Source organism: Drosophila kikkawai, chromosome 2L (genome assembly GCF_030179895.1).
Source record: "Drosophila kikkawai strain 14028-0561.14 chromosome 2L, DkikHiC1v2, whole genome shotgun sequence".
Lineage (NCBI taxonomy): Eukaryota > Metazoa > Arthropoda > Insecta > Diptera > Drosophilidae > Drosophila > Drosophila kikkawai.
In genome coordinates this window covers 9156475-9176003 of record NC_091728.1, presented here as the reverse complement: position 1 = coordinate 9176003, position 19529 = coordinate 9156475, and the positions used below count along the sequence as shown (strand labels likewise).

General features: G+C 41.2%; 1 protein-coding gene across 5 annotated transcripts in view; it reads right to left on the bottom strand.

The window, feature by feature from the left end:
* CadN2 (Cadherin-N2) overlaps window positions 1–19529 on the bottom strand; it is a 75099-nt gene that overhangs the window by 5959 nt on the left and 49611 nt on the right. For 3 of the 5 annotated variants that reach the window (XM_070283426.1, XM_017166948.3, XM_070283427.1), the window contains 8 exons: window positions 16993–17108; window positions 15361–15525; window positions 12736–12873; window positions 9265–9685; window positions 7903–8811; window positions 3552–5877; window positions 2998–3168; window positions 973–1214 (listed from right to left, as the gene is read on the bottom strand). In XM_070283426.1, coding sequence (XP_070139527.1) covers window positions 973–1214; window positions 2998–3168; window positions 3552–5877; window positions 7903–8811; window positions 9265–9685; window positions 12736–12873; window positions 15361–15525; window positions 16993–17108 — 4488 coding nt within the window. The remainder of the gene's footprint in view (window positions 1–972; window positions 1215–2997; window positions 3169–3551; window positions 5878–7902; window positions 8812–9264; window positions 9686–12735; window positions 12874–15360; window positions 15526–16992; window positions 17109–19529) is intronic. The other 2 variants (XM_070283428.1, XM_070283429.1) reach the window with 2 other exon arrangements.

Below are 19529 nucleotides of genomic sequence, written 5' to 3'. Positions count from 1 at the left end.
ATTTTCTGCCATTGCTTTTTTCAAGCTATAAAATAGCACTAATTGGCTCTGGCATCGGCCAACTAAAAATATCTTGGAAGGATTATGTTTTTACAGCATATCTTCTCACTAGAGTTGATTTTAAATGAATTCAGAATTTGGTTTCCCCAAATTAATGTAAAGACCTAAAAGTGGCCAAGTGACAGTAACAACGAGAAGTAAGTTTCATAAAACATGTATTTATACATTTACTGATTTCCAGAATTAAACATTCATGGTTTTATAAGCTGATAAACTTTCCATTACATAAAAAAACAAATAAATTTAAATTTAAAAAATCACTGTTATTCATATTTAAGCCCTGAATTTGTAATTTAAATTTCAGCTGATAAATTTCCTTTCAAATAAAAATACAAACAAATTTAAATTTAAAAATATTCTTCACAACTTACTTCTTTTATCTATGAAAGTGTCCTGCAGACAACTTATAAACAACAAGTTTTTTACTCGTTTTTCCCTGGCTTAATTAGCCACTATGCAAATATTTTCTCAACCCTCCTAAACTAACAAATTGCCTCCTGTCTGGGCGTAAAAAAGTGTTACAAAAATAAAGCAAGGAATACAGGATTTGTTGCCACTTTATGCTGCTGAAAATGCATGGGTTCGCCATGTTAACCCTTAACACTCCTTTTTTTATGTGCAACCCACACACAGGACTGTCCAAACAGATGTCAGTGTCGTCGTTATTTTTATGCCTTTTTTTTTTTGCTTCCGCTTTTCATAGGGGAGTTTCCTCGCAGCAAATTGCATTAACAGGGAAAAACAGAGCGGAGCAAAGCTTCGTACGAAATGGAAGGCAAGAATGTTGCTGCCTAAGCCGCTTAATTGTCACCCATGAATGGGAAATTTTCGGGAGCCGCTTAGCGCCCGGGGGATACAGTGGGACAATGGCCCGGTGGTGCCTCCCTTGCGGTGGTGCTGTACTGTACTTACTCAGTATGATAATCAGGCAGACAAATATGGCCCCTAATGCGCCCATGCTCAGCTTCAGGCGCTGCCCCTCCTGGACGAGCTCACAGTTCTCTCCCCAATAACCCTCAGGACAGATGCACCGATATCGAAGACGGGGCTCCAGATTGATGCAGGTGGCTCCGTTCAGGCAGGGCAGGTCCAGGCACTCGTTGCGATCCACACAGCCCTTGGTGTCCGAGGACATGATGCGACCCTCGCTGCAACTGGAATGAAAAAATCGCATTGGCGGATGGGGAGAGTTATTACAAATTCAAAAGAGACGATTACTGGGATGGGCAGAAATTTATGATGCCACTGCGGGTTTTCACCTACACTCATGAGAAATAATCCTAAGAGGAGCTTAGGGGCTGGTATAATTTATTTACAGTATATCGAATGAATTTTCGAAAACATTTTGATATTATTTCAGTGTAAAATTGCACAGTTAGCAACTATCCAAGTTTAGTCAAGGCTTTTAAAGACTATTTAATCATTATTTATTTGTGTAGTATTTTTTGAGGATCTCCCAATTGAATAAATTCATTTACAAAGCGTATCCCAACTTTTACTGAAGTGTAGCCTCTCGCTTTAGGAAAATTTTTTTTGCTTTTAAAGCTCAAGTCACTTTTTCTATTTTCACACAAAGTTTTGCAAGCGAGGAATAGAATAATTCCCCATGAGTTTTTCACCCTATTCTCCTGTTTTTTGATGCGCATGAAGTTTTGCTTAGGCGGGAAGGATATCCCCGACCAATTTAACGAAGGGAAAAGTTAAAGCTTTAAGGTACACATTTAAATTGAAGTCATTTCGTATTCCAATTGAGGACAGCTCCTTGTCCAACATCTTAGTGTCCCGGCTGAGTGACACAAATTCCTCGCGTGGCACTGCGTTAACTGCTGCCCACAACTGGCAGCGAAATTGAGGCTAAAGTAAGCATAATTTATGACACGTCACCACCTGAAGTCGAAACGTGTGCCACTATTTAAATTTATTTAAATAAAGAAAAAAAAAAACGCAAAGAGAAAAGACCAAGGACCAAAGAAGAGCCGGGCGAACACGTGTTAAAAGGCGGCAGCAGCAGCAGCAGCAGGCCCAGATGTTCCTGTTCCCGAAAGCAAATGGAGCGAGAAGCTCACAGCTGGGGTGCTTAGTAGTCCTTGGTCCTGGCTCTTCGGAGGAGGATGGCGAAAGGACATGATGCAGTGCCAGATTGGGTGTCCTTGCTGGCTGTCGTCGGGTCTCAAATGGAGTCACTCCGCAAAACTAATGATGTGGAAAATGTGCTCTGCCACCGCCACTGCGACCCATCATCGATGAGGTGTTGCCAAGCAGAAGCTGGAGGATCAGGAGTCGTGCCCCAGATTCCCCAGGCTATGCAAATGTGGATACTTCCTATGGCCAACACTCGCAAAAACTCTAAACTTGTTTCAACGAATAATACATTCAATTAAGCTAATTTTTGGAACCTTCTTTATGGGGGTTATTTGAATAAAAGACACAGAAACCAAACGAGATATATTTAAGAAAGGAAACAAATATTTAAATATTTTTTGAACTGGTTTTGTACTGTATTTTTTCTGACTGTATCACCTACTTATTTCTGTGGTGTCTTGCAAGAGCAAAGGGAGACAGGCAATGACAATTGATATTATTTGTTTTGCATTTGGTGTCAATTTGCTGTTTGGCTTTGTCTGTGCGCCTGCATCTGGAAAATGTCAGGAAAGTCTCTCCTTTCTCAGAAATTTATATGTCTGCCGGGGTGCGGTTTTGCTTTCAAGCAAATGTGGATAAAAGGGATGGAATTTCAATTGAAGAAAATGCATAACTCGAACACTTTGTACAACTAATAATTATTTTACATTATTACAAGAGGTAATAATGCTGTAGTAATGCTGTTCAAATAATTTCAAACAGTTAATTACAACCTTTCGTGGGAGCTTGTAACTTAATGAATCAAGCTACAAAAAGCCCTAAAAAGCATGAGTAAAATTGAAAATAGATACTTACGTGCACTCGTATTCGTTCCACAAATCGACGCAGTCAAAGGGATCCGGGCAGATGACATTGGAGCAGGGCCTGTTCGAGGGACAGTTCCTTTCCACATTCCTGGCCATCGTCGCCTGGCCCCATTGGGTGCCGTTCATGGCGGGCGGCAAGGGCAGGTGCTTCCCATCCAACCTGCATTTCGGAGAGGAAATAAATTCAAGGAATTGGAATCAATATTTTATGCAGAAACGGCTCCCACACTGACTCCTATGATTTGTGGCCCAACTACCTACAGACTGAGATGGCTAGGGGCTTGCCGATTTATGGCAAAAATATTGAGCTAGCGAGATAATCATGTCTTTAATTTAGCCACATTTTATCTGTAAATTGTTCGTTTTAAAATATCTGACAATTAAACTTAAATTAATTTTATTTAAATATGAATACTAATTACTAAAATCAATTCTGTTCAAAACCTATCAACCTTTCTTGACAAAACTGTCCGTAATCCTGTTAGGGTATCCTTTCTGTCCGAAAAAGGCCTAAAAGCAGCAAAGAGGGCTAAACTCTCTCACCTGATGTCGTCCAAGCAGCTCCTCTGGAAGTCGGCCTGCACCTCAAAGGTCTTAATGCCCGTATATTCGGCCTTGCCGCCCGCATAGACGCCCTCCTGCTTGTCAATGGTCAGCCACTGGTGGCCGGTGTAGTGGAAGGACTCGTTGTAGCGCCTCGACTCCCCGCCGTCCAGTTCCATTAGAGCTGCCGATCCGTAGCGACTAATGCGAATCACGTGCCACTGTCCGTCGTTGACGGCCACTGCCGTTAGGGTGAGGAGCTGCTCCTCGTTCCGCAGGGAGTTCAGGTTGTACCTGAACTGAAGGTGACCCCGTCGCAGCTCCAGGATGGCATATTCGCGATGATGCTGGTCACTCACCCGGAAGAGCTCGCCGCCCTGTTCCCGGGTTCGGAATCTCAGCTGCAGTTGGGTGGAAAAACGATCGGGTTCAAAGCTCAGGGCAAATTTCACATAGCTCTGAGCCTTGAAGGTTGTGGGAATGGTGGGTATATTGCAGCCCGGACCCATCCAGCCCGGCTGGCAGTGGCACTTGGCCTGGACCAGGCTGGCCACACAATTGCCGTGTTCCCAGCACCGAGCCGTGTGCTCGGTCTTCAGGCAAACCTCGTCGGTTTGCGGACAGGCGGGAAAGCTGTTCCTGGCCAGGGCGGGGAAGGCCAAATCATAGTGCTCGGAATTGTGGATGACATTGCGGATGCAGCCATCGAAACCCTTAGAGCTGAAGGCGTACTGCCAGTTGTAAAGGGTCTGATCGAAGTGCTGCCTGTAAAGTCCGCCCAGCTGTAGGGCCTGATTGAGATTCAGGGACTCGGCAAACGGAGGAATCTGTCCGCGGGCCTGGCACGCATTATCATCGAATTCCGGCGGAGTGCCGTCCTCCATTTCGGAGACTAAGGCGGTGCGACAGAAGTCCACCACCATCCGCACATTCTCGGCATCCCAGAATATGTCCAAACGATGCCAGACTCCGTCATCCAGGGTCTTCTTGGTCTTGACCTTCAGCTCCAGAGTTCCCGAACCGAAATCGATGAGCAGCCTGGGGTTACCCTGCTCCAGTTCCAGGGACACAAAGTCACTGATTACGGTTTCCCCGGGCTTCGGCGGGACGATGGGTCCATTGTACAGGATCAAGCCATCCGCCTCACGGGTAATAAACTCCAAGCTGAGATGCGATTCCTGGCAGAGCTGAAGTGGCGGATACCAGGCCCATCCATTGCCGCGGAAGCTTCGCGTGGACTGCTGGCAGCGCGGACCATTGTAACCCACCGGACAGGCCACACATTTCGGGCCGTTTCGGGTCTCCACACACCTGCCGCCGTTGTAGCAGATATGGTTCCTGCAATTGTGATCCTGGTTGGTGAAGTTCCTGGCCCGGCACACACACTGGGCACTGATCTCCAGGCGGACGCCGACCAAAGCCGTCCGATTCACGCTAACCGTGTAAGGTTTCTTGCCCAGCTCCACCTTGGACGAACAGGAGCCGGAGCCGCACTTTCCCTTGCCCTCGTGCAGGCACTCGTTGATATTCACCATGGTGATGTTTAGTCCCACTTCCTGTTCGATCTCCTCGCGATGCATTTGCACCACGCCGTTCAGGCGAACCGCCTTAAAGTACGGTTGCTGGGTGGCCGATCGTGCTGCAAAGTGGACGTCTGTCAGGGGATAGGGGGAGTCCTCCTTGAGCTGCACACTGAACACATCCACATTGTCGCGATCAGTGTACAGCAGTTCGGCCAGCTTGTTCCTAAATCTCTCTAGTTTCGAGGGCTCCACTTGATTCTTTACCGGGTTCCAAGTTCGCACAAAGTCCTCATCCGTGATATGAGCCAGTCGCATGGATCCAGCCTGCTGCACAGCCTCTGATGTTATGTCGCGCACCGTAACACTCAAATTGGCCGGAATATCCTCCTGGCCATGCTCCCTGTCGTAGACCTTGAACTTCAGCTGATAGCGGCCCCTTCGGGTTCCAGCTTTCATCGTAAGGATACCCGTGTCTGTGTCGAGTTTGAATCTCTGATGCTCCTGCACCTCCCAATAGTATTTCTTGTCGGGAACATCCCAATCATCCGGATCATTGACATAGACCCTTCCAATCTGTGTATCCTGCGACTGCCCTTGATAATTGTAGACTAAAACTGATTTGCTGCCAGGTTGCATCTTATTATCATTCACATCGCCAATGGTGACTGTCAAGGTGCTGGTTCCCGTCATAGCCGGAGCTCCGTTATCCTTGATCTCTATGGGAATGGCATAGGTCTTTTGCACCTCCCGGTCAAAGGGACGAAGGGATGAGACAATAGCCACGCCATTGCCATTGTCACCTCCTGGAAAAAATAATATAGGGTATATCAGAACAAATTCCAGGAACTGAATAATAACTTAAATAATTGGTTTATTATCTCCTTTAAAATATTTAATAAATTGACAACTTTAAGAGACTTAATTTTAGGTCAAAACTTTAACTGTCAGATTGCTTTTGCATTTGTAATACTATCCAATCGGACTCTTGGCAAATTTGCATCCGGCCGAAATGCACTGCGCTGCAGTTGGTAAATCTAACCAGAAAACGCTAAAATCAAACAACTTGCAATTCAAAACCGAACCCCTCCCTACGCCGATTCCAATCCCAATCCCCACCCCAATCCTCTGGCGCATTCAGTTCATTCATTCAAGGCAATTGCCACACAATCAAAGGCGAAATCAAACGCTAAACCAAACTCTGTTTGCATAGTAATGGTGATTGAATTATGTTTCAGACAATCAGCATCATCAGCATTGTTTGTGCCACAAAGTTAGTAACCGAAAAAAACACTGTAAAAGCCAACTGAGGAAACTGTGGCCAGAGATAGAGAAATTGGTAGAAAAGTGCCACAGAAGCGAGGAGCGGAGAAATGTGGACACAATTCGGCCTGAAGGCATCATCTCAGTTGATGCAGTTGGTCGGGCTCTTGTTTTCATTGCGATTTGGTGTTTTTCATTCATGGGTTTTCCCCCGAGGGAAAGAGTACACGCACTAAAATGGATCAACGTTCGGCTTTCTAGGTTTTTCTTTTTGTTTTTTGTAAATGGAACTTAACAAAATAGTCCCTGAGCCTTACGAAGGGTTAAGTGCATTTCCCTAGACTTGTGGCTGGAACTTGTATATATTTTCTTGATTCTTAAACGAAACAATGAAATGTATAACCTATTTAATATATTTTTTGTTTAGTAAAGGTAAATTGTAAAATTAGAGATATAATAAACAGAATATATATATATAAATATATATTTTTAATCTTTTTCGTTGTTTGTAAAAGGAATATAAATATCATACAATTAATATTCCTTTTTTGAAAAAATAATACATTTTATAGATATAGACTATAATTTGAATTATTATTTTTTTATATTCAAAAGAGTATTCTCCAAGCCGGACTTAAATTAAATTGAATTCCCAATCTCGATTCACTGTTTGTTCTTTCATCCTCCTTTTTTCAAATGGAAATTTCTCTACACTTTTTGTAGCCATTGTTGGGAGTTATTTGAAACAAAAATCCCGAGCAAAAAACCAAAAACAGAAAGAAAAACTTTAGAGAGCAACCCAATAAAATCGATCAAATGAAAGAAAATTTGAGGTGTCACTTGAATGCTGTCGCTGACATTGACAGCAAGTTTTTCAATTTTCTCCTCCAGTTTTTCTGCTTTGCCAGTTTGAATTTCAGGGCGAATTTCTCTTTTGTATTTGTGTGTCCTCTGTTTTAGGGTCCATCCTCATTGATGTGTTTTTATCACTCAGTGCTCCTTTTTTTTGTAATTTTTGTTGTTTTGCTTTGCCAACCTGGCACGTGTTTGAGTGTCAAGTATCTCGACCCTGGCTGAAATCGGGCCCGAATGGCCTTTGGGTATCACAATAAATAATTGATTTCGAATGCTAGATTAATTATTCGCCCATAAACAAATTCAGAGTATAAATGCCTAAATAAATAAGAAATTAGTTGGGTTACTCGCATGATATTAATTTGCATAATTACTTAAATGAGATGCGTAATTAGTATAAATTGCTCTCCCATATCGCATTGAATGCATTTTTAATCAAGCTAATGCATTATATATGTTGAACATTTTATTCTATAATTTTCCAAAATGTTGGCGATTATTTCTCATTAGCTTTTTTTTGCGTCTCTGTGACAGATGTGCGGCTTAGTGAGCCTTTTAACGCTCTTTTTTTGCACGATTAATTATGCAAAGCGATTTGACCTGCCCTTGGACACATGTTTGGGATAACGATTAGCATTCAACTATTTTTTAATGGTTATTTTTTAGCTAGACTATTAATATGCTCTAAAATAAATTATTAAAAATAAACTTACTGCGGTCATAGTCTACTTTGAAACCGGCTCTTATTTCATCACTCGCCAGGGGATCCAATCGGAATGTAAAGGGTCCTCCATTGCCTCTTTGTCGATCATCGGCATCCTTGGCAGCCAGCTCCACGATTTTTTTACCCGATACATTTTCCGGCAGAGTGGGCCTATAATCCTGCGCAAAAATCGGGCCATTATCGTTCACATCCTTGACTATCACAGTCAAGGTTGCAGTTGCAGTTCGTGCTGGATGGCCATCGTCTATGGCCAGGACTTGGATGTGGTGCCGATCCAGGGTTTCCCTGTCCAGCGGTCTCTGTATGCTGACTGCTCCCTTGTCGCTGATTGCAAATTGCCTGCGGCGATTTGTGGAGCGAACTATCTTGTAGGTGACTTTCGAGTGACCTGCCTGATCGGCATCTGTGGCTCGAAATTGCTCCAGAACGGTGCCCACTTTCGTGTCCTCGTAGATGGAGACTTCGATGTGCTCGCGATCGAACTTGGGCACATTGTCGTTGATGTCCCGCAGCTTGACCACCACCCAGGAGTATGCCACGTGATACTTATCACTTCCACCCGGCCCATCCTCGCCCTTGTCGTTCACCTGAATGCGAAACCGAAAGCCACTGCTCTGTAGGGGATCCTCATAGTCCAGTGGCTGAATGATTTTCAGCGAACCAGTCCCGTCCGCATTCCGTACCATGGCAAACTTATCCGCCCCAAAGCCACTATTCGCCACCACTTTGTACTGGAACGTGTTGGTTTCGTCCTCGTCCTGAACAGTCACCGTGAGTATGGGTGTCTCCGGGATGTAAGTGCCATTTGTCTCATCCACCTCTGTGAACCACTCGTCCTTGGTGAACTGCGGCGGCATGTCGTTGAGGTCCTTCACGCGAATCGAGGCAGTGCCAGTGCCTGCAAAATCGGTGAATAAACAAAGCAGAGTGCATCAGAATGGCGTCTATTACAGGAAAATGCAGTGCGAGAAACTGGGGTCATGTTAAAGTAATATTTAGGGGCTGACAAAGAAGGACCTTGGACTTAATATTAACACCCACTTAAGGCCTTGGCCAAGACAAGCAATCCACTTGATTGAACTTGAATATTCACATTAAAGAAATCAATATGTGGTCATTGAGGTAATTGGCCTGGTAATCTATACTTGATATTTTAGAAATATACATGTAAAGGTGTCCGAATGGAAGGCACCTTTATTCCCAGAAAACATTCATGGGTCATTGGACTGCCGAGATGGCCAAATCACGTCAAGGGTCTCAACATTTCTGCGAATAAATATTAACGCCCACTCGAGGGGCTCGCAGCTAGACAAACAATCTGGCTGATTGAACCTTAGTAGGGAGTACTCACCCTTCAGGCCGCCGCCATCCATGGCCACCACTTGGATGGAGTAGTCGGGGGTGCGCTCCCTGTCCAGACAGCAGACTGCGGTTTTGATTAGCCCCGTCTCCGGCTCAATTTCAAAGATGGGCGCACCCGTCTCCTCCTCGATGACGTTCTTCTCAATCGAATAGATTAGCTTGGCGTTGGTGCTCTCGTTGGGATCGTCGTAGTCCACAGCGGCCATGGTCATCACGGGACTGCCGGCGGTACCGTTTTCGGTGACGTTGCCAAAGTAGATGCCCTGCGGAAACTGCGGGGCATTGTCGTTGATGTCCTTCAGGTTAACCTGAATGTCGGCATAGCCAACTAGGCCCTCGCCACCCTCGTCCTGGGCGAACACCGTGAAGCGCCACTGAGGCCTGCCATTCGGTTGATCTCGGTCCAGAGGCTGGGGAAAAGGAATTACACTCGAATATATAATTGAGAAAAATTAACACAGATTCCAATTTCAAATCGGGATTTTCTTGATACATTAAACGAGGAGCTAAATAAACTTTAGAAAACCAAAAAAAAGTTTAAGATAAAAATTATCTCATATTCACAAATATAAATTTATTAGGAACGTTCATGGTTTTTCGAGTGTCGATAAGCCATTGGCAGCTGTTTGTTTGTTTGCAAATTATTTTATGCCCTTCGGTAAACTGTAACCGAGCAGAATCCCCTGGAAACCCTTGGGCTGTCCTCAGCCATTGGTTGTGTTTGTGTGGCAACCTGGCTTTGATGGCATTGCGGTGGCTCGGTGGCTGGCTTACACACGAGGCGTTATTAGATTTCTATTTCTCATTAAATGAGTTATCCACACGAAATTGCATTGCCAATGCCAAAATAAAAGCCATCCATTCGATTGAAATGTCCCCCAGTGTTCGTTTCGTTTTGTTTGTGTTCGTCTCTAAATATGTCAACAATTCGGCCCGACTTTGGCTTTGTTCCCTATTCAAATTACCCTTAAACATTGCTTGCTCAGCTAAAACATATACGAAACGTATTCCGTTTGCCTGTATTTGTGGTCTAGAGTACGATTTGCTTTTACGATGAATTAATTCTGTAGTCTTATTGAAGTAAATGAAAGCTTAGTCCTGTGTATTTGTACTCAAGCAGCCTTACACTGGTTGAGCTAAAATAAACTGTCAAGAAATGTACACGTGTAAGTTCTGATTGAATAAATTATTTAACAAGGTTGAGTAAAAGGAGGATTTATTATCTATTCTTCTGTATTATTATATCTAAATTGTATTCAAGCATTTAATAACTTTCCACGATTAAGTAGTAATGCAAATAATTCTGGGAAAAATCTTATTTATTTTCCATTGTATTCTTTTTAATACTGCAAATCAATCAGCTGTCATTGCAAACACACTTTAAGCCCGGTTCGCTCAATTAAAGCCGGGTGGAAAAAATATATATTCCGGCCACGTGACACGCAATGCGAGTGCAATTACAATTTAAATGCTGTCAGCCAGCTGGCAAGTGGCATTTGCCAAACGAAGAAGCCTAGAGCCTACCAGGCCACCATCCTCTCAGCCTAACTCTTTTCAATTTTTTTTTATGCAACTCCCAACCCACACACAACCCACCATTTTCCTGGCTGATTTTACACTCAATTTTATGCGAGGAAACCGCGCTCCAATAACGAACGACGAACGTCATTTACATGTGGTCGGTTGTAGAGCGTCAAAACCACAAATGCCACATGCTGTCGCTGCCACGCCCACTTACCCCAACGCCCATTCAACCCCATTCAGCCCACTTTATCCCTATCGCATCGGGGAACAGCCCTATCCGGCAACAATAAAACAAATAAAGCAAGCAAACCAACCGCCAGCAGCAACATTTGAACATTTTATGCAAACTGCAGGGAGGAGTGGCCCTAGCTCTGTGTGTCCAGCAGTGGTGGCAACTATTTTCGAGCTGAAACTAGCTTTGATTTTAATATTTATTTTAGTGTTTTATAAACAAAAGTGGTAAAGTTTGTATACCAGTATACTTTTCACTCCTTAACTACACTTTATCTTTATTTTATTGTCTTTCAAAAGTTCGAGAGGGTTTCATTTTTGCCAAACTCTATTTTATTAGAAAAACACTCCCCCATTAGTAAATTAATTAAGCTAAGTCAGTCTAAGCTTTTTTTTTAATTAATGATAAGCTTTCATTCTATATAATCCAGAGCTAGCAACACTGCTTTCCACTCGTTGGCTATTGCCACTTTGACCCGTTTGTTTTTATGGACTTTGAAATTAATTGGAGTCTGTGTAGCTGACAGCCAACGGTGGCACGTTTTTTGTTGCATCTAAATGTCATTATTTGTTGTATGTCCTGCCCAACCACCGTCCACTGTGTGCGGTTTGACACAGTTTTAAATTAATCATACGCCACCGAATCGCGCCGAAAGCTTTTACAATTTACAAAAGTCGAGCCATCGCAAGGGTGGTAAGGGATGACAGAAATCAGAAGCCGACAAAAAGTGTTAAATATTGAACACGTTTTCAAGCGTTTCCGCTTATGAAACGAGTGATGCTGTGGAAAAATATTAAAAGAGGTGTCAAGTCACTTAACTTTTTTTGCGAGGGCATTTGGCTGCTGGGATAGGGTAGCAGGCGGTGACTATTAAACAACATAAAACGAATAATAAATGATATAAAGGAACATTTATTATAAGGGGAAAATATTTATTCCAAATATAATATTCTAATAAATACATTTTACACTGCGTACCATTTTTTCCCTTTTCCATTTCTATTTTAAAAATATAAAATCAAAAAGTTACAAGTTCTTTTGTTGCTGCCATCAATTTCCCTATTAACAATTTATTCAATTTAACATTTTCTAAAGCCCAAAAAAACACCTTTTCTTTTTTTTTATGCAAATATTAAGTAGGTGCAGGAGACTTTTTTAATGCTAATAAAAATTATGACGTTCTCTGTGGACTTATTTTGGGTTATTTATTCAATACCAGCACTTGGACCACAGCCCTGGCAAGGTCACCCGACCCGCATAAATTCAGGGTAGCCTCAGTCCCATACTCGGCGTCCAAAAGGCAGTGACCCTCTCATTTTTTAACTGCTCGCTCGTCACACAATATAAACTGCGCCATTGTGCGAGCATAAACTGTGGCTCAATTGTGACGGGCCAAAGCGGAGTCCCTCCGTCCGAAAGCCCCCTGGGGCTTATGTAGTACCCCCAACTGAAGCACAAACGAAAAACTTATTTCGCTTTTTTATTTCTTTTTATTTTTGCTGTTAGGGGAGAGCCAGAGGGGGTAGGGACAATTTTTAACTGGCTTTCATTACGCCGGCTTTACGAGGGGACTCTAAATTGAAATCTGTTAAGGGTTAGGCTGTAAACCTATAATAAGCTGATAAATTTAAGGTTGTATCAAATAAATAGACAGTGTTTCAAATCACCCCTAAAAATACGCAAAATTCTTTGACAGAAACTTACCTTGAGTACAAAAATATCGCCCGTTGTGCGATTTATATCAAATTTACTATTCGCAGGATTATCAGGGTCGATGCCCTGGCCAGTCAGGAAATATACAATATTTATTGGTCTATCTACATCGCCATCGGTGGCGGTAACCTGAAAGAGAGAACGAAATGCGGTTGGTCACAAAAAGTGCATTATATATCGGATAGAAGGGAATCGAAATCAGAATCATTTTCAGGTGCTGCCGAAATCGACGGGGGGTTAAGCGATTTTTCGTGCCCTCGCTGGACGCTGCTTACTATATTGGAGGCTATAAATCAAATATGCAAATGAGCCAAATGCTTTAAATGTCCAATAAAGGGCAACGTGAATGTTGAAATGGGCAAAAGCGGAGAGGGGTTCGGAATGCCCGGTGGGAGGCTGAAAAAATCTGGACAGTGGGCGTGCCCTTGCCAGCCAGATTGCTTGTAAATTTATGCTTCGATATTTTCGCTCTTCTATTTTTTGCCCATTTTATTTTTTGCTTCCCCTCGATGGCCACAAAATATTGTCAGACTCTCAAAAAAAGGGAGAAAGAAATGCTAATATTACAGAGATTTATGTAATTATTCAATCGGATTTGGGGTTTTTCTTTTGTTTTATTGTTTTATTTTTATTTTGTTCGTTTTCGGCCTTGCGGTTAGTAAATGAAATCAGCATTTAGGGGCATTTTCTTGGAATATTTGATCATAGGCAAATGGTCATCGAGTTTGATTGGGCTGAATGAGAGGCCTGGGCGAAATGGAATAAAATCGAATAAATGAAAAACAATTGAGCAATTGTAATCCGCAGAGACTTGAAAATATTTAGCTATAAATTGAGGAATTCCACACTCAGATATTTACATGGGTAATGTACTTCAAGTACTTGTAATCCACTGTAACAAGCAGCTAAGTACTTGAGAAATAGTGTGTAAAATGCAAAATGCAATGCTTGTTGCCAGTGGAGATAAAAACAGAATAATGTTACGTAAAGGAAATAATTGCCTTGTTCAGTTTCCCTTTGAATCTAAGTATCCTTTCTCTATGGCAGAGTGGAGTTATCAGAGTATAAAACAAAGCAAGTTATGCATGAGTCCTGCATGTGTGCAACCCATTTTCTATTGTAATGGGTAAAAAAGCGGGTTTCAGTTGACAATTACAGACAAACTTGTAGCAATATCCTTTGGGTCCTTGGTCCATTAAATCATCGTCACGTGTTAAGTGCCTGCCATTCCCCACCGCCCCATTTTCCCCCAACCATTTCCGGCCATCCCCGCCATCCCCATTCAGGCCCATTCACAATGCGACAATTTACGTTAAATGTTCAACACAATTTGATATGACAAAAGAGTTGTCTACGTGCCATCATTGTGCCCATTATTATTGCCCCGCCCCGTTTCGGGGCGGAAGCGAGCCTTCGAGTGCCTGCGTTCCATTGTCCTCTCTCTCAGCGACAACACACAGGCCCGCCCTCATGCACGGCTATAATTGAAATGCCTTTACCATATATTCCCGGCAAGTGCAGCGCTTTACATAAAAATATTTGCATTTCATTCGCCGCGCACAAGAATCAATTTGGGTCCAAAGGTGTCGGCGACGGCAAACGCATTTTGTACAGAAATATACGAAAATATCGTCAATTATGCGGCCAGCCAGGACAATGCCTGCCTCCTGTAGCCAGTTTTGCCACGCCATAAATGTGTAATTAAAAAATCGCCTTGTTTTTGCTTTCGCCGATTAAGGATGCGCTCGTTGAGCTGTGCAATTTTAATTTGTATTTAATGTTAAAGTGCAAACCAGCAAGTTGGCAGAAATTGCATGCTCTTTGTGCGAATTGAAACTCAATTGAATTAAGAGAGAAGTCCCGAGGCAATTTTCTTATATATTTCTCGCTTTGAGAAGGCATCTCTTCATTGGCTGCTGTTCTCATCATTTTGTGCAAACACTTACTAAGTTTTCTTAAATTCATCCGTTGAAAGAGTATTCAAATTCTGATGTAGCCATAAAGTTTTTTCCCTGTACTCTGTTCTTTATGCTGGTAAATTATTGCTTGAATAAAAGTCGCTTGTTCAGAGATATATACACACGGCATGAGTGTTTTTTCTTATGTGTGTGCATATACGAATGCGGATACATAAAGTTGATGTATGTATTTATGTGTGTGTGCAGTGCCGTTGCGCAACTATCACGTTATTATTAATGAATGAGTATTTATTTGTATTTACGGCTGAATTGCTGCACGCGAACGGAGAACTTTTCCCTTTTGCCAGGCCCGGTTATCCGCATTTCACCGCTTTCCCAATCACATTCTGGGGGTGCTATCCGTTTGCCACTTGAGTTTCCCAGCCTGCTGTTTGCCCTCGGCTTGCCATTCTTTTTTATTGTTTCACTTTTTTTGGCTTTTTATGCAAATTACATGTATTGTGTGTATTGTTCTGTATTTTCTTTGCTGTTCGTGGTGCTGCTAGTGTCAATATTGAAACTGTGTTGGAGCCTATAAATGTTATCCCAAAAAGTAGGCAGCACTTTTAATCGGATTTTCTTCGATCAGCCTTTAATACGTTTTCTTCTTTTCACACGAAAAGTATTCTATTTTGTTACAGAAAAGCTGATTAATTACCTGCAGAATACGTTTGGGCAGATTGCGATCGTCTTCCTCAGTAATTTGTGTGCGATATGTTTGACGATCGAAAACCGGTGGATTATCGTTGACATCGCGAACGTTGATCACAACAGTGGTGTAGTTGTTTTTGCGATTTCTCGTCGCCTCTAGCCGCAGTTCATACTGTAAAAATATATAATATAATCAGAGATATATTAAATATTTTATTCTAAAAACTTCTCTCTTCATTAACACATAAACTTTACATCAAAAGCATAACAAATTTATATTAAGCAGCCTAAATAGAACTCAAAACAAAGTCAAATAATAATGTTTTTCGTTTTCTACTGGCCAAACTAATAATACTAATGCAGCAAAGTGAATTTGAAAACTCGGTAACAATAACTAGATTTATGAAAATTTTCCATGGGAGTTTCCGAAGTGGGAAAGAGAGATTTATTCCGGCTTGACGTGCTTAATGCTGACTCTCGGAGTAGCAATTGGAACAACAAAAGCCAAAATCGCATGAACGGGCATGGAAACTTTTTTCCCCGGGTTGAACAAAACAATGTAACAAACGAAAAAAAAAAAAAAAAAAAAAAAAATGCAGAAAAAAGAGTAGTACCAAATACGAAATTGGCAACACATGTTCGGGGTGCTGTGGCTTGTTGTTTTGGTTGTGGCACTAGCAGAGCTTGTTGCATGGCTGGGCATTGACAGCTACACGGATTTCCAGTTCTGAGGGGGTGCCAAAACAAGTTGCGTAGAGGTGATGAGTCCACGATGCAGGATATGGGAGGGGGTGGAGCTACCACATGTGTACATATGTCTGTTATGCACAGAGGAATATATTTCAATGGATAATTTATGAGAAAACTCTCAGACTCTTTGAATAACTTGAGAAAAAGGTGTCTTGACTTTAAATTCTTTATTGAAATATTTTTTAGAAATAATTTAGCTTGTATAATCTTTGTACAAAAATTAAAATTTCAAAATTTCAGTTAAAAATCAAAGTTAAATCTTAAATATTAAATGATTTTCCTCAGTGGCGTATGGGTGCGTTAGCAATCGCGTTAAAAATGCGCATTGGGAAATGTAACGACAGCTGTAGCTCTCTTTATATCCCTGCTACCCATGCAGCCTTTTGGAATGGAAATGCTTTCGGCATGTAAGCGAATTTTCCCTTTTTCGGATTAATTTTTTTATACGCCTCGTCCTGCCTTGTTGAAAGTTTGGCTCCCTTCCCCAAAAGTTTTGCATAGTTTTACATTTTTTTTTTTTTGTTGCTGCCGTTGTTGTTGTTCTTTACCAAGGCAGAAAAATATATAAATTATGCATGCAACGCAAAGTTAGACCCTAGCAGAAAAATAAGACTAAGAAAAATGTGCATCAACTTGTAGACAAGTGTCTGTACTGAAAAAAAAAAAAAAAACTATCCAAATGGAAATAACCTAAATTTGAACAAATTTTAGATTCATAAAGTATGGCTTAAAATAACTTAACTATGGTAAATTATTCTAAAATCTAAAAAGTCTACAAATTTAAAGTTTAATTTATTCATTAAGCAAATTATTTCTTTCAGTACTTTCTAGTGGGCGAGCCGACCCTGTCAGCAGTTGTAGACATTTTCCAGAGCAGTTGACTACTTACCCTTGGCCGCGTTTCGTAGTCGAGTGGACTTGCCACGTAAATGACACCGGTGGTGTTCTGTACGGCAAAGGCATTGCCTATGTTACCGCCTGTGATCTGGTATCGAATATTCGTCGCTGCAAGGATAAAACGGGAAAGAAGCGTTAAAAAGATTAAATTTAATGCGTCAGCTCACAGAGGTAATTAAGCTCGTTTGTCGAGAGGGCATGGCGCCCACTTGGCGTATACGTAATGGAAATTAATTCGATTGAATTCTATTAAGATGTCAAAAGAAAGCTGGAAAGAGTTTTAAATTAAATTTAAAAGTCCTGTTTTTCGTGAAAAACGACCAAGAGTATGTATTTTATTATTTTATATTTTGTCAAATAGCTTTTTGAATTTAATTTTAATTACTTTAACAATAGTTTTTATTGTTAATTGTCGAGTTCTTATTTAGGCTTCAGTAAATATGCACGTAACGACAGATTTATTTTCCTCAAAGAACAAAAATATATAACTTTTCCAAGATCAAAAACAAAGAAACAAAGTCAAGAAGGAAAAACGCAGGCAGCTGAAAGAATTAAGTTCATTAAAATACATTTTGCACCCACGGGAGAAAGGCGAAAGGACACGCCCTTGATGTTTAAGGGAATGCCTGCAACAACAAGATGTCATATAATTTACTTATTTCATGTTTAAACAGCCTGCGAAAGTGTTGTCTTCTCTGGCGGAATATGAAAATGCTCTCACATGTGACAGCCGGGGACACGTCTGATGGAAACCTGGGGAAAACGAAGTGGAGCTGCGCGCAAGCGGAGCAAATGCGGGAAAATGGGGGAAAACCCAGGGACTGATGTTGCCGCATTGCCTGTGCATTTATGCGGAAACGTGAAAGGCAAACATTAGCGTAAATTAGCGACGCGTAAATCGCTTAACCTGCTCGGCTAGCCAAAGATGGAGAGGGGTTGGATGCTGGATGTTATATGCTGGAAGTTGGCTGAACAGGATGTCAGGAAGCTCGAGTTTTGAGGCATTATAACTTGGCCACATTTGGCTTTTGCTGTTTGTTGGCCTTAACAGCTTTCTGCGCAATTAGCGATTCAGCAAGAGAGTAGCTTGAAAAGTTGTAAATAATTGTAGAAAAATTACAGTAAAATTTATGGAACATATTATTTAATTGCAAACATTTATAACGAAACATAAATTTAAGACAAACATTAATAACATATATAAGTTTCTGTTGATAATATCATCTAGGTGGAATACTATCCAAGCTCTTAAGCATTCTTAGGAACCAATGATAATAAAAAGTCTCTAAGATAAATAACTGGGATCATAACCCATTTCTCGGTACATTTGATCTTGAGTGAATTTGATAAAAGTATCATATTGCTCAGCCATTGCCTTGGTAAGCTGCACTTCATATTCTTCTTTAAGGCGTTGTTCACTTTGTTGGATCATATCAGAGCAAATATCTTGCAGTTGTTTATAGGAAAACACATTTTCATTTGTGGTTTTTGCAGTCTTACGATGTCTTGTCTGAGTTTCTGTTTCCAAATCACTCGAGTCCGAGTCCAAGAGTACGGGTAATCCTTTCATAAAATCACTGGGAATCAAAGGATCAGCTTCTTTTTTAATTTTCTTATTTATTTCTGTTTTTGTTGGAGTTTCAGTGAAAATTTGATTATTTCGAGCTGTTTTTGTGGAGCCATTCAGGCGTAGCCGCTTCGAAGGAATGATATTCAGGAACTCGTTTCTCAACCAATGAGATCTCTTTCGGGATACGCTATACATAACTAAGCTGTTGAGATATTTTTTCTTTTTCAATTTGGAATTATTTGACGAATATGTGATCTGTTCACATTGAGTCGATAAAATGAACTGATGGAGAAATCAGCTATTTTGAAGTTTACAAATATTCAAGCCTGCTTTATTTCTACATTATATTTGCATATGTATGAACTTGAAAACATAACAAAATATATCTGCAATTTTAGCAACACACCTCGCACAAGCAATTTATGTTTTATTCTTTTTCAACAATCAAATTTACTGCTCATCGCTCGAGGAAAACCTATAAGATATTCTCTAGTTTAAACATCTACTTGTGCTTCTTTTTGTTTTTGTTTGTTTTTGATAATGTTTTATAATGCCAGAGAAGAACAACAACAGGGGCATTAGGAGTAGTTCAGGCGAGTCGTGTTAAGTAGTCCCCAGCCTTAGATAATGACGTTTACAATTTACGATGTCATGACGCCATTTTTAAATCACTGATAATGATAATAAATTAATATACAGACACCAGGGACTCGGGCACACATGGGAGCAACCGAGGCTGAGACCAAGACCGAGACCAAGGCAGTAAAAATCTCTCTCTGCTGTTGTCTGTGTGTACTTATTTAGCATGAAAAGTCATTTTCAAAAGTGGAGGGAAAGCATTGTCTGCTTTCTGGTCTTGTTTTGATCTTTCTAGGCTTTCGCGTGTACGTTTTTTTTTATTTTATTTCTCTTGAAGGTTGAGGGTGGCAGCTAAGTGTTTTTGTAAGACTTTTTGTTTT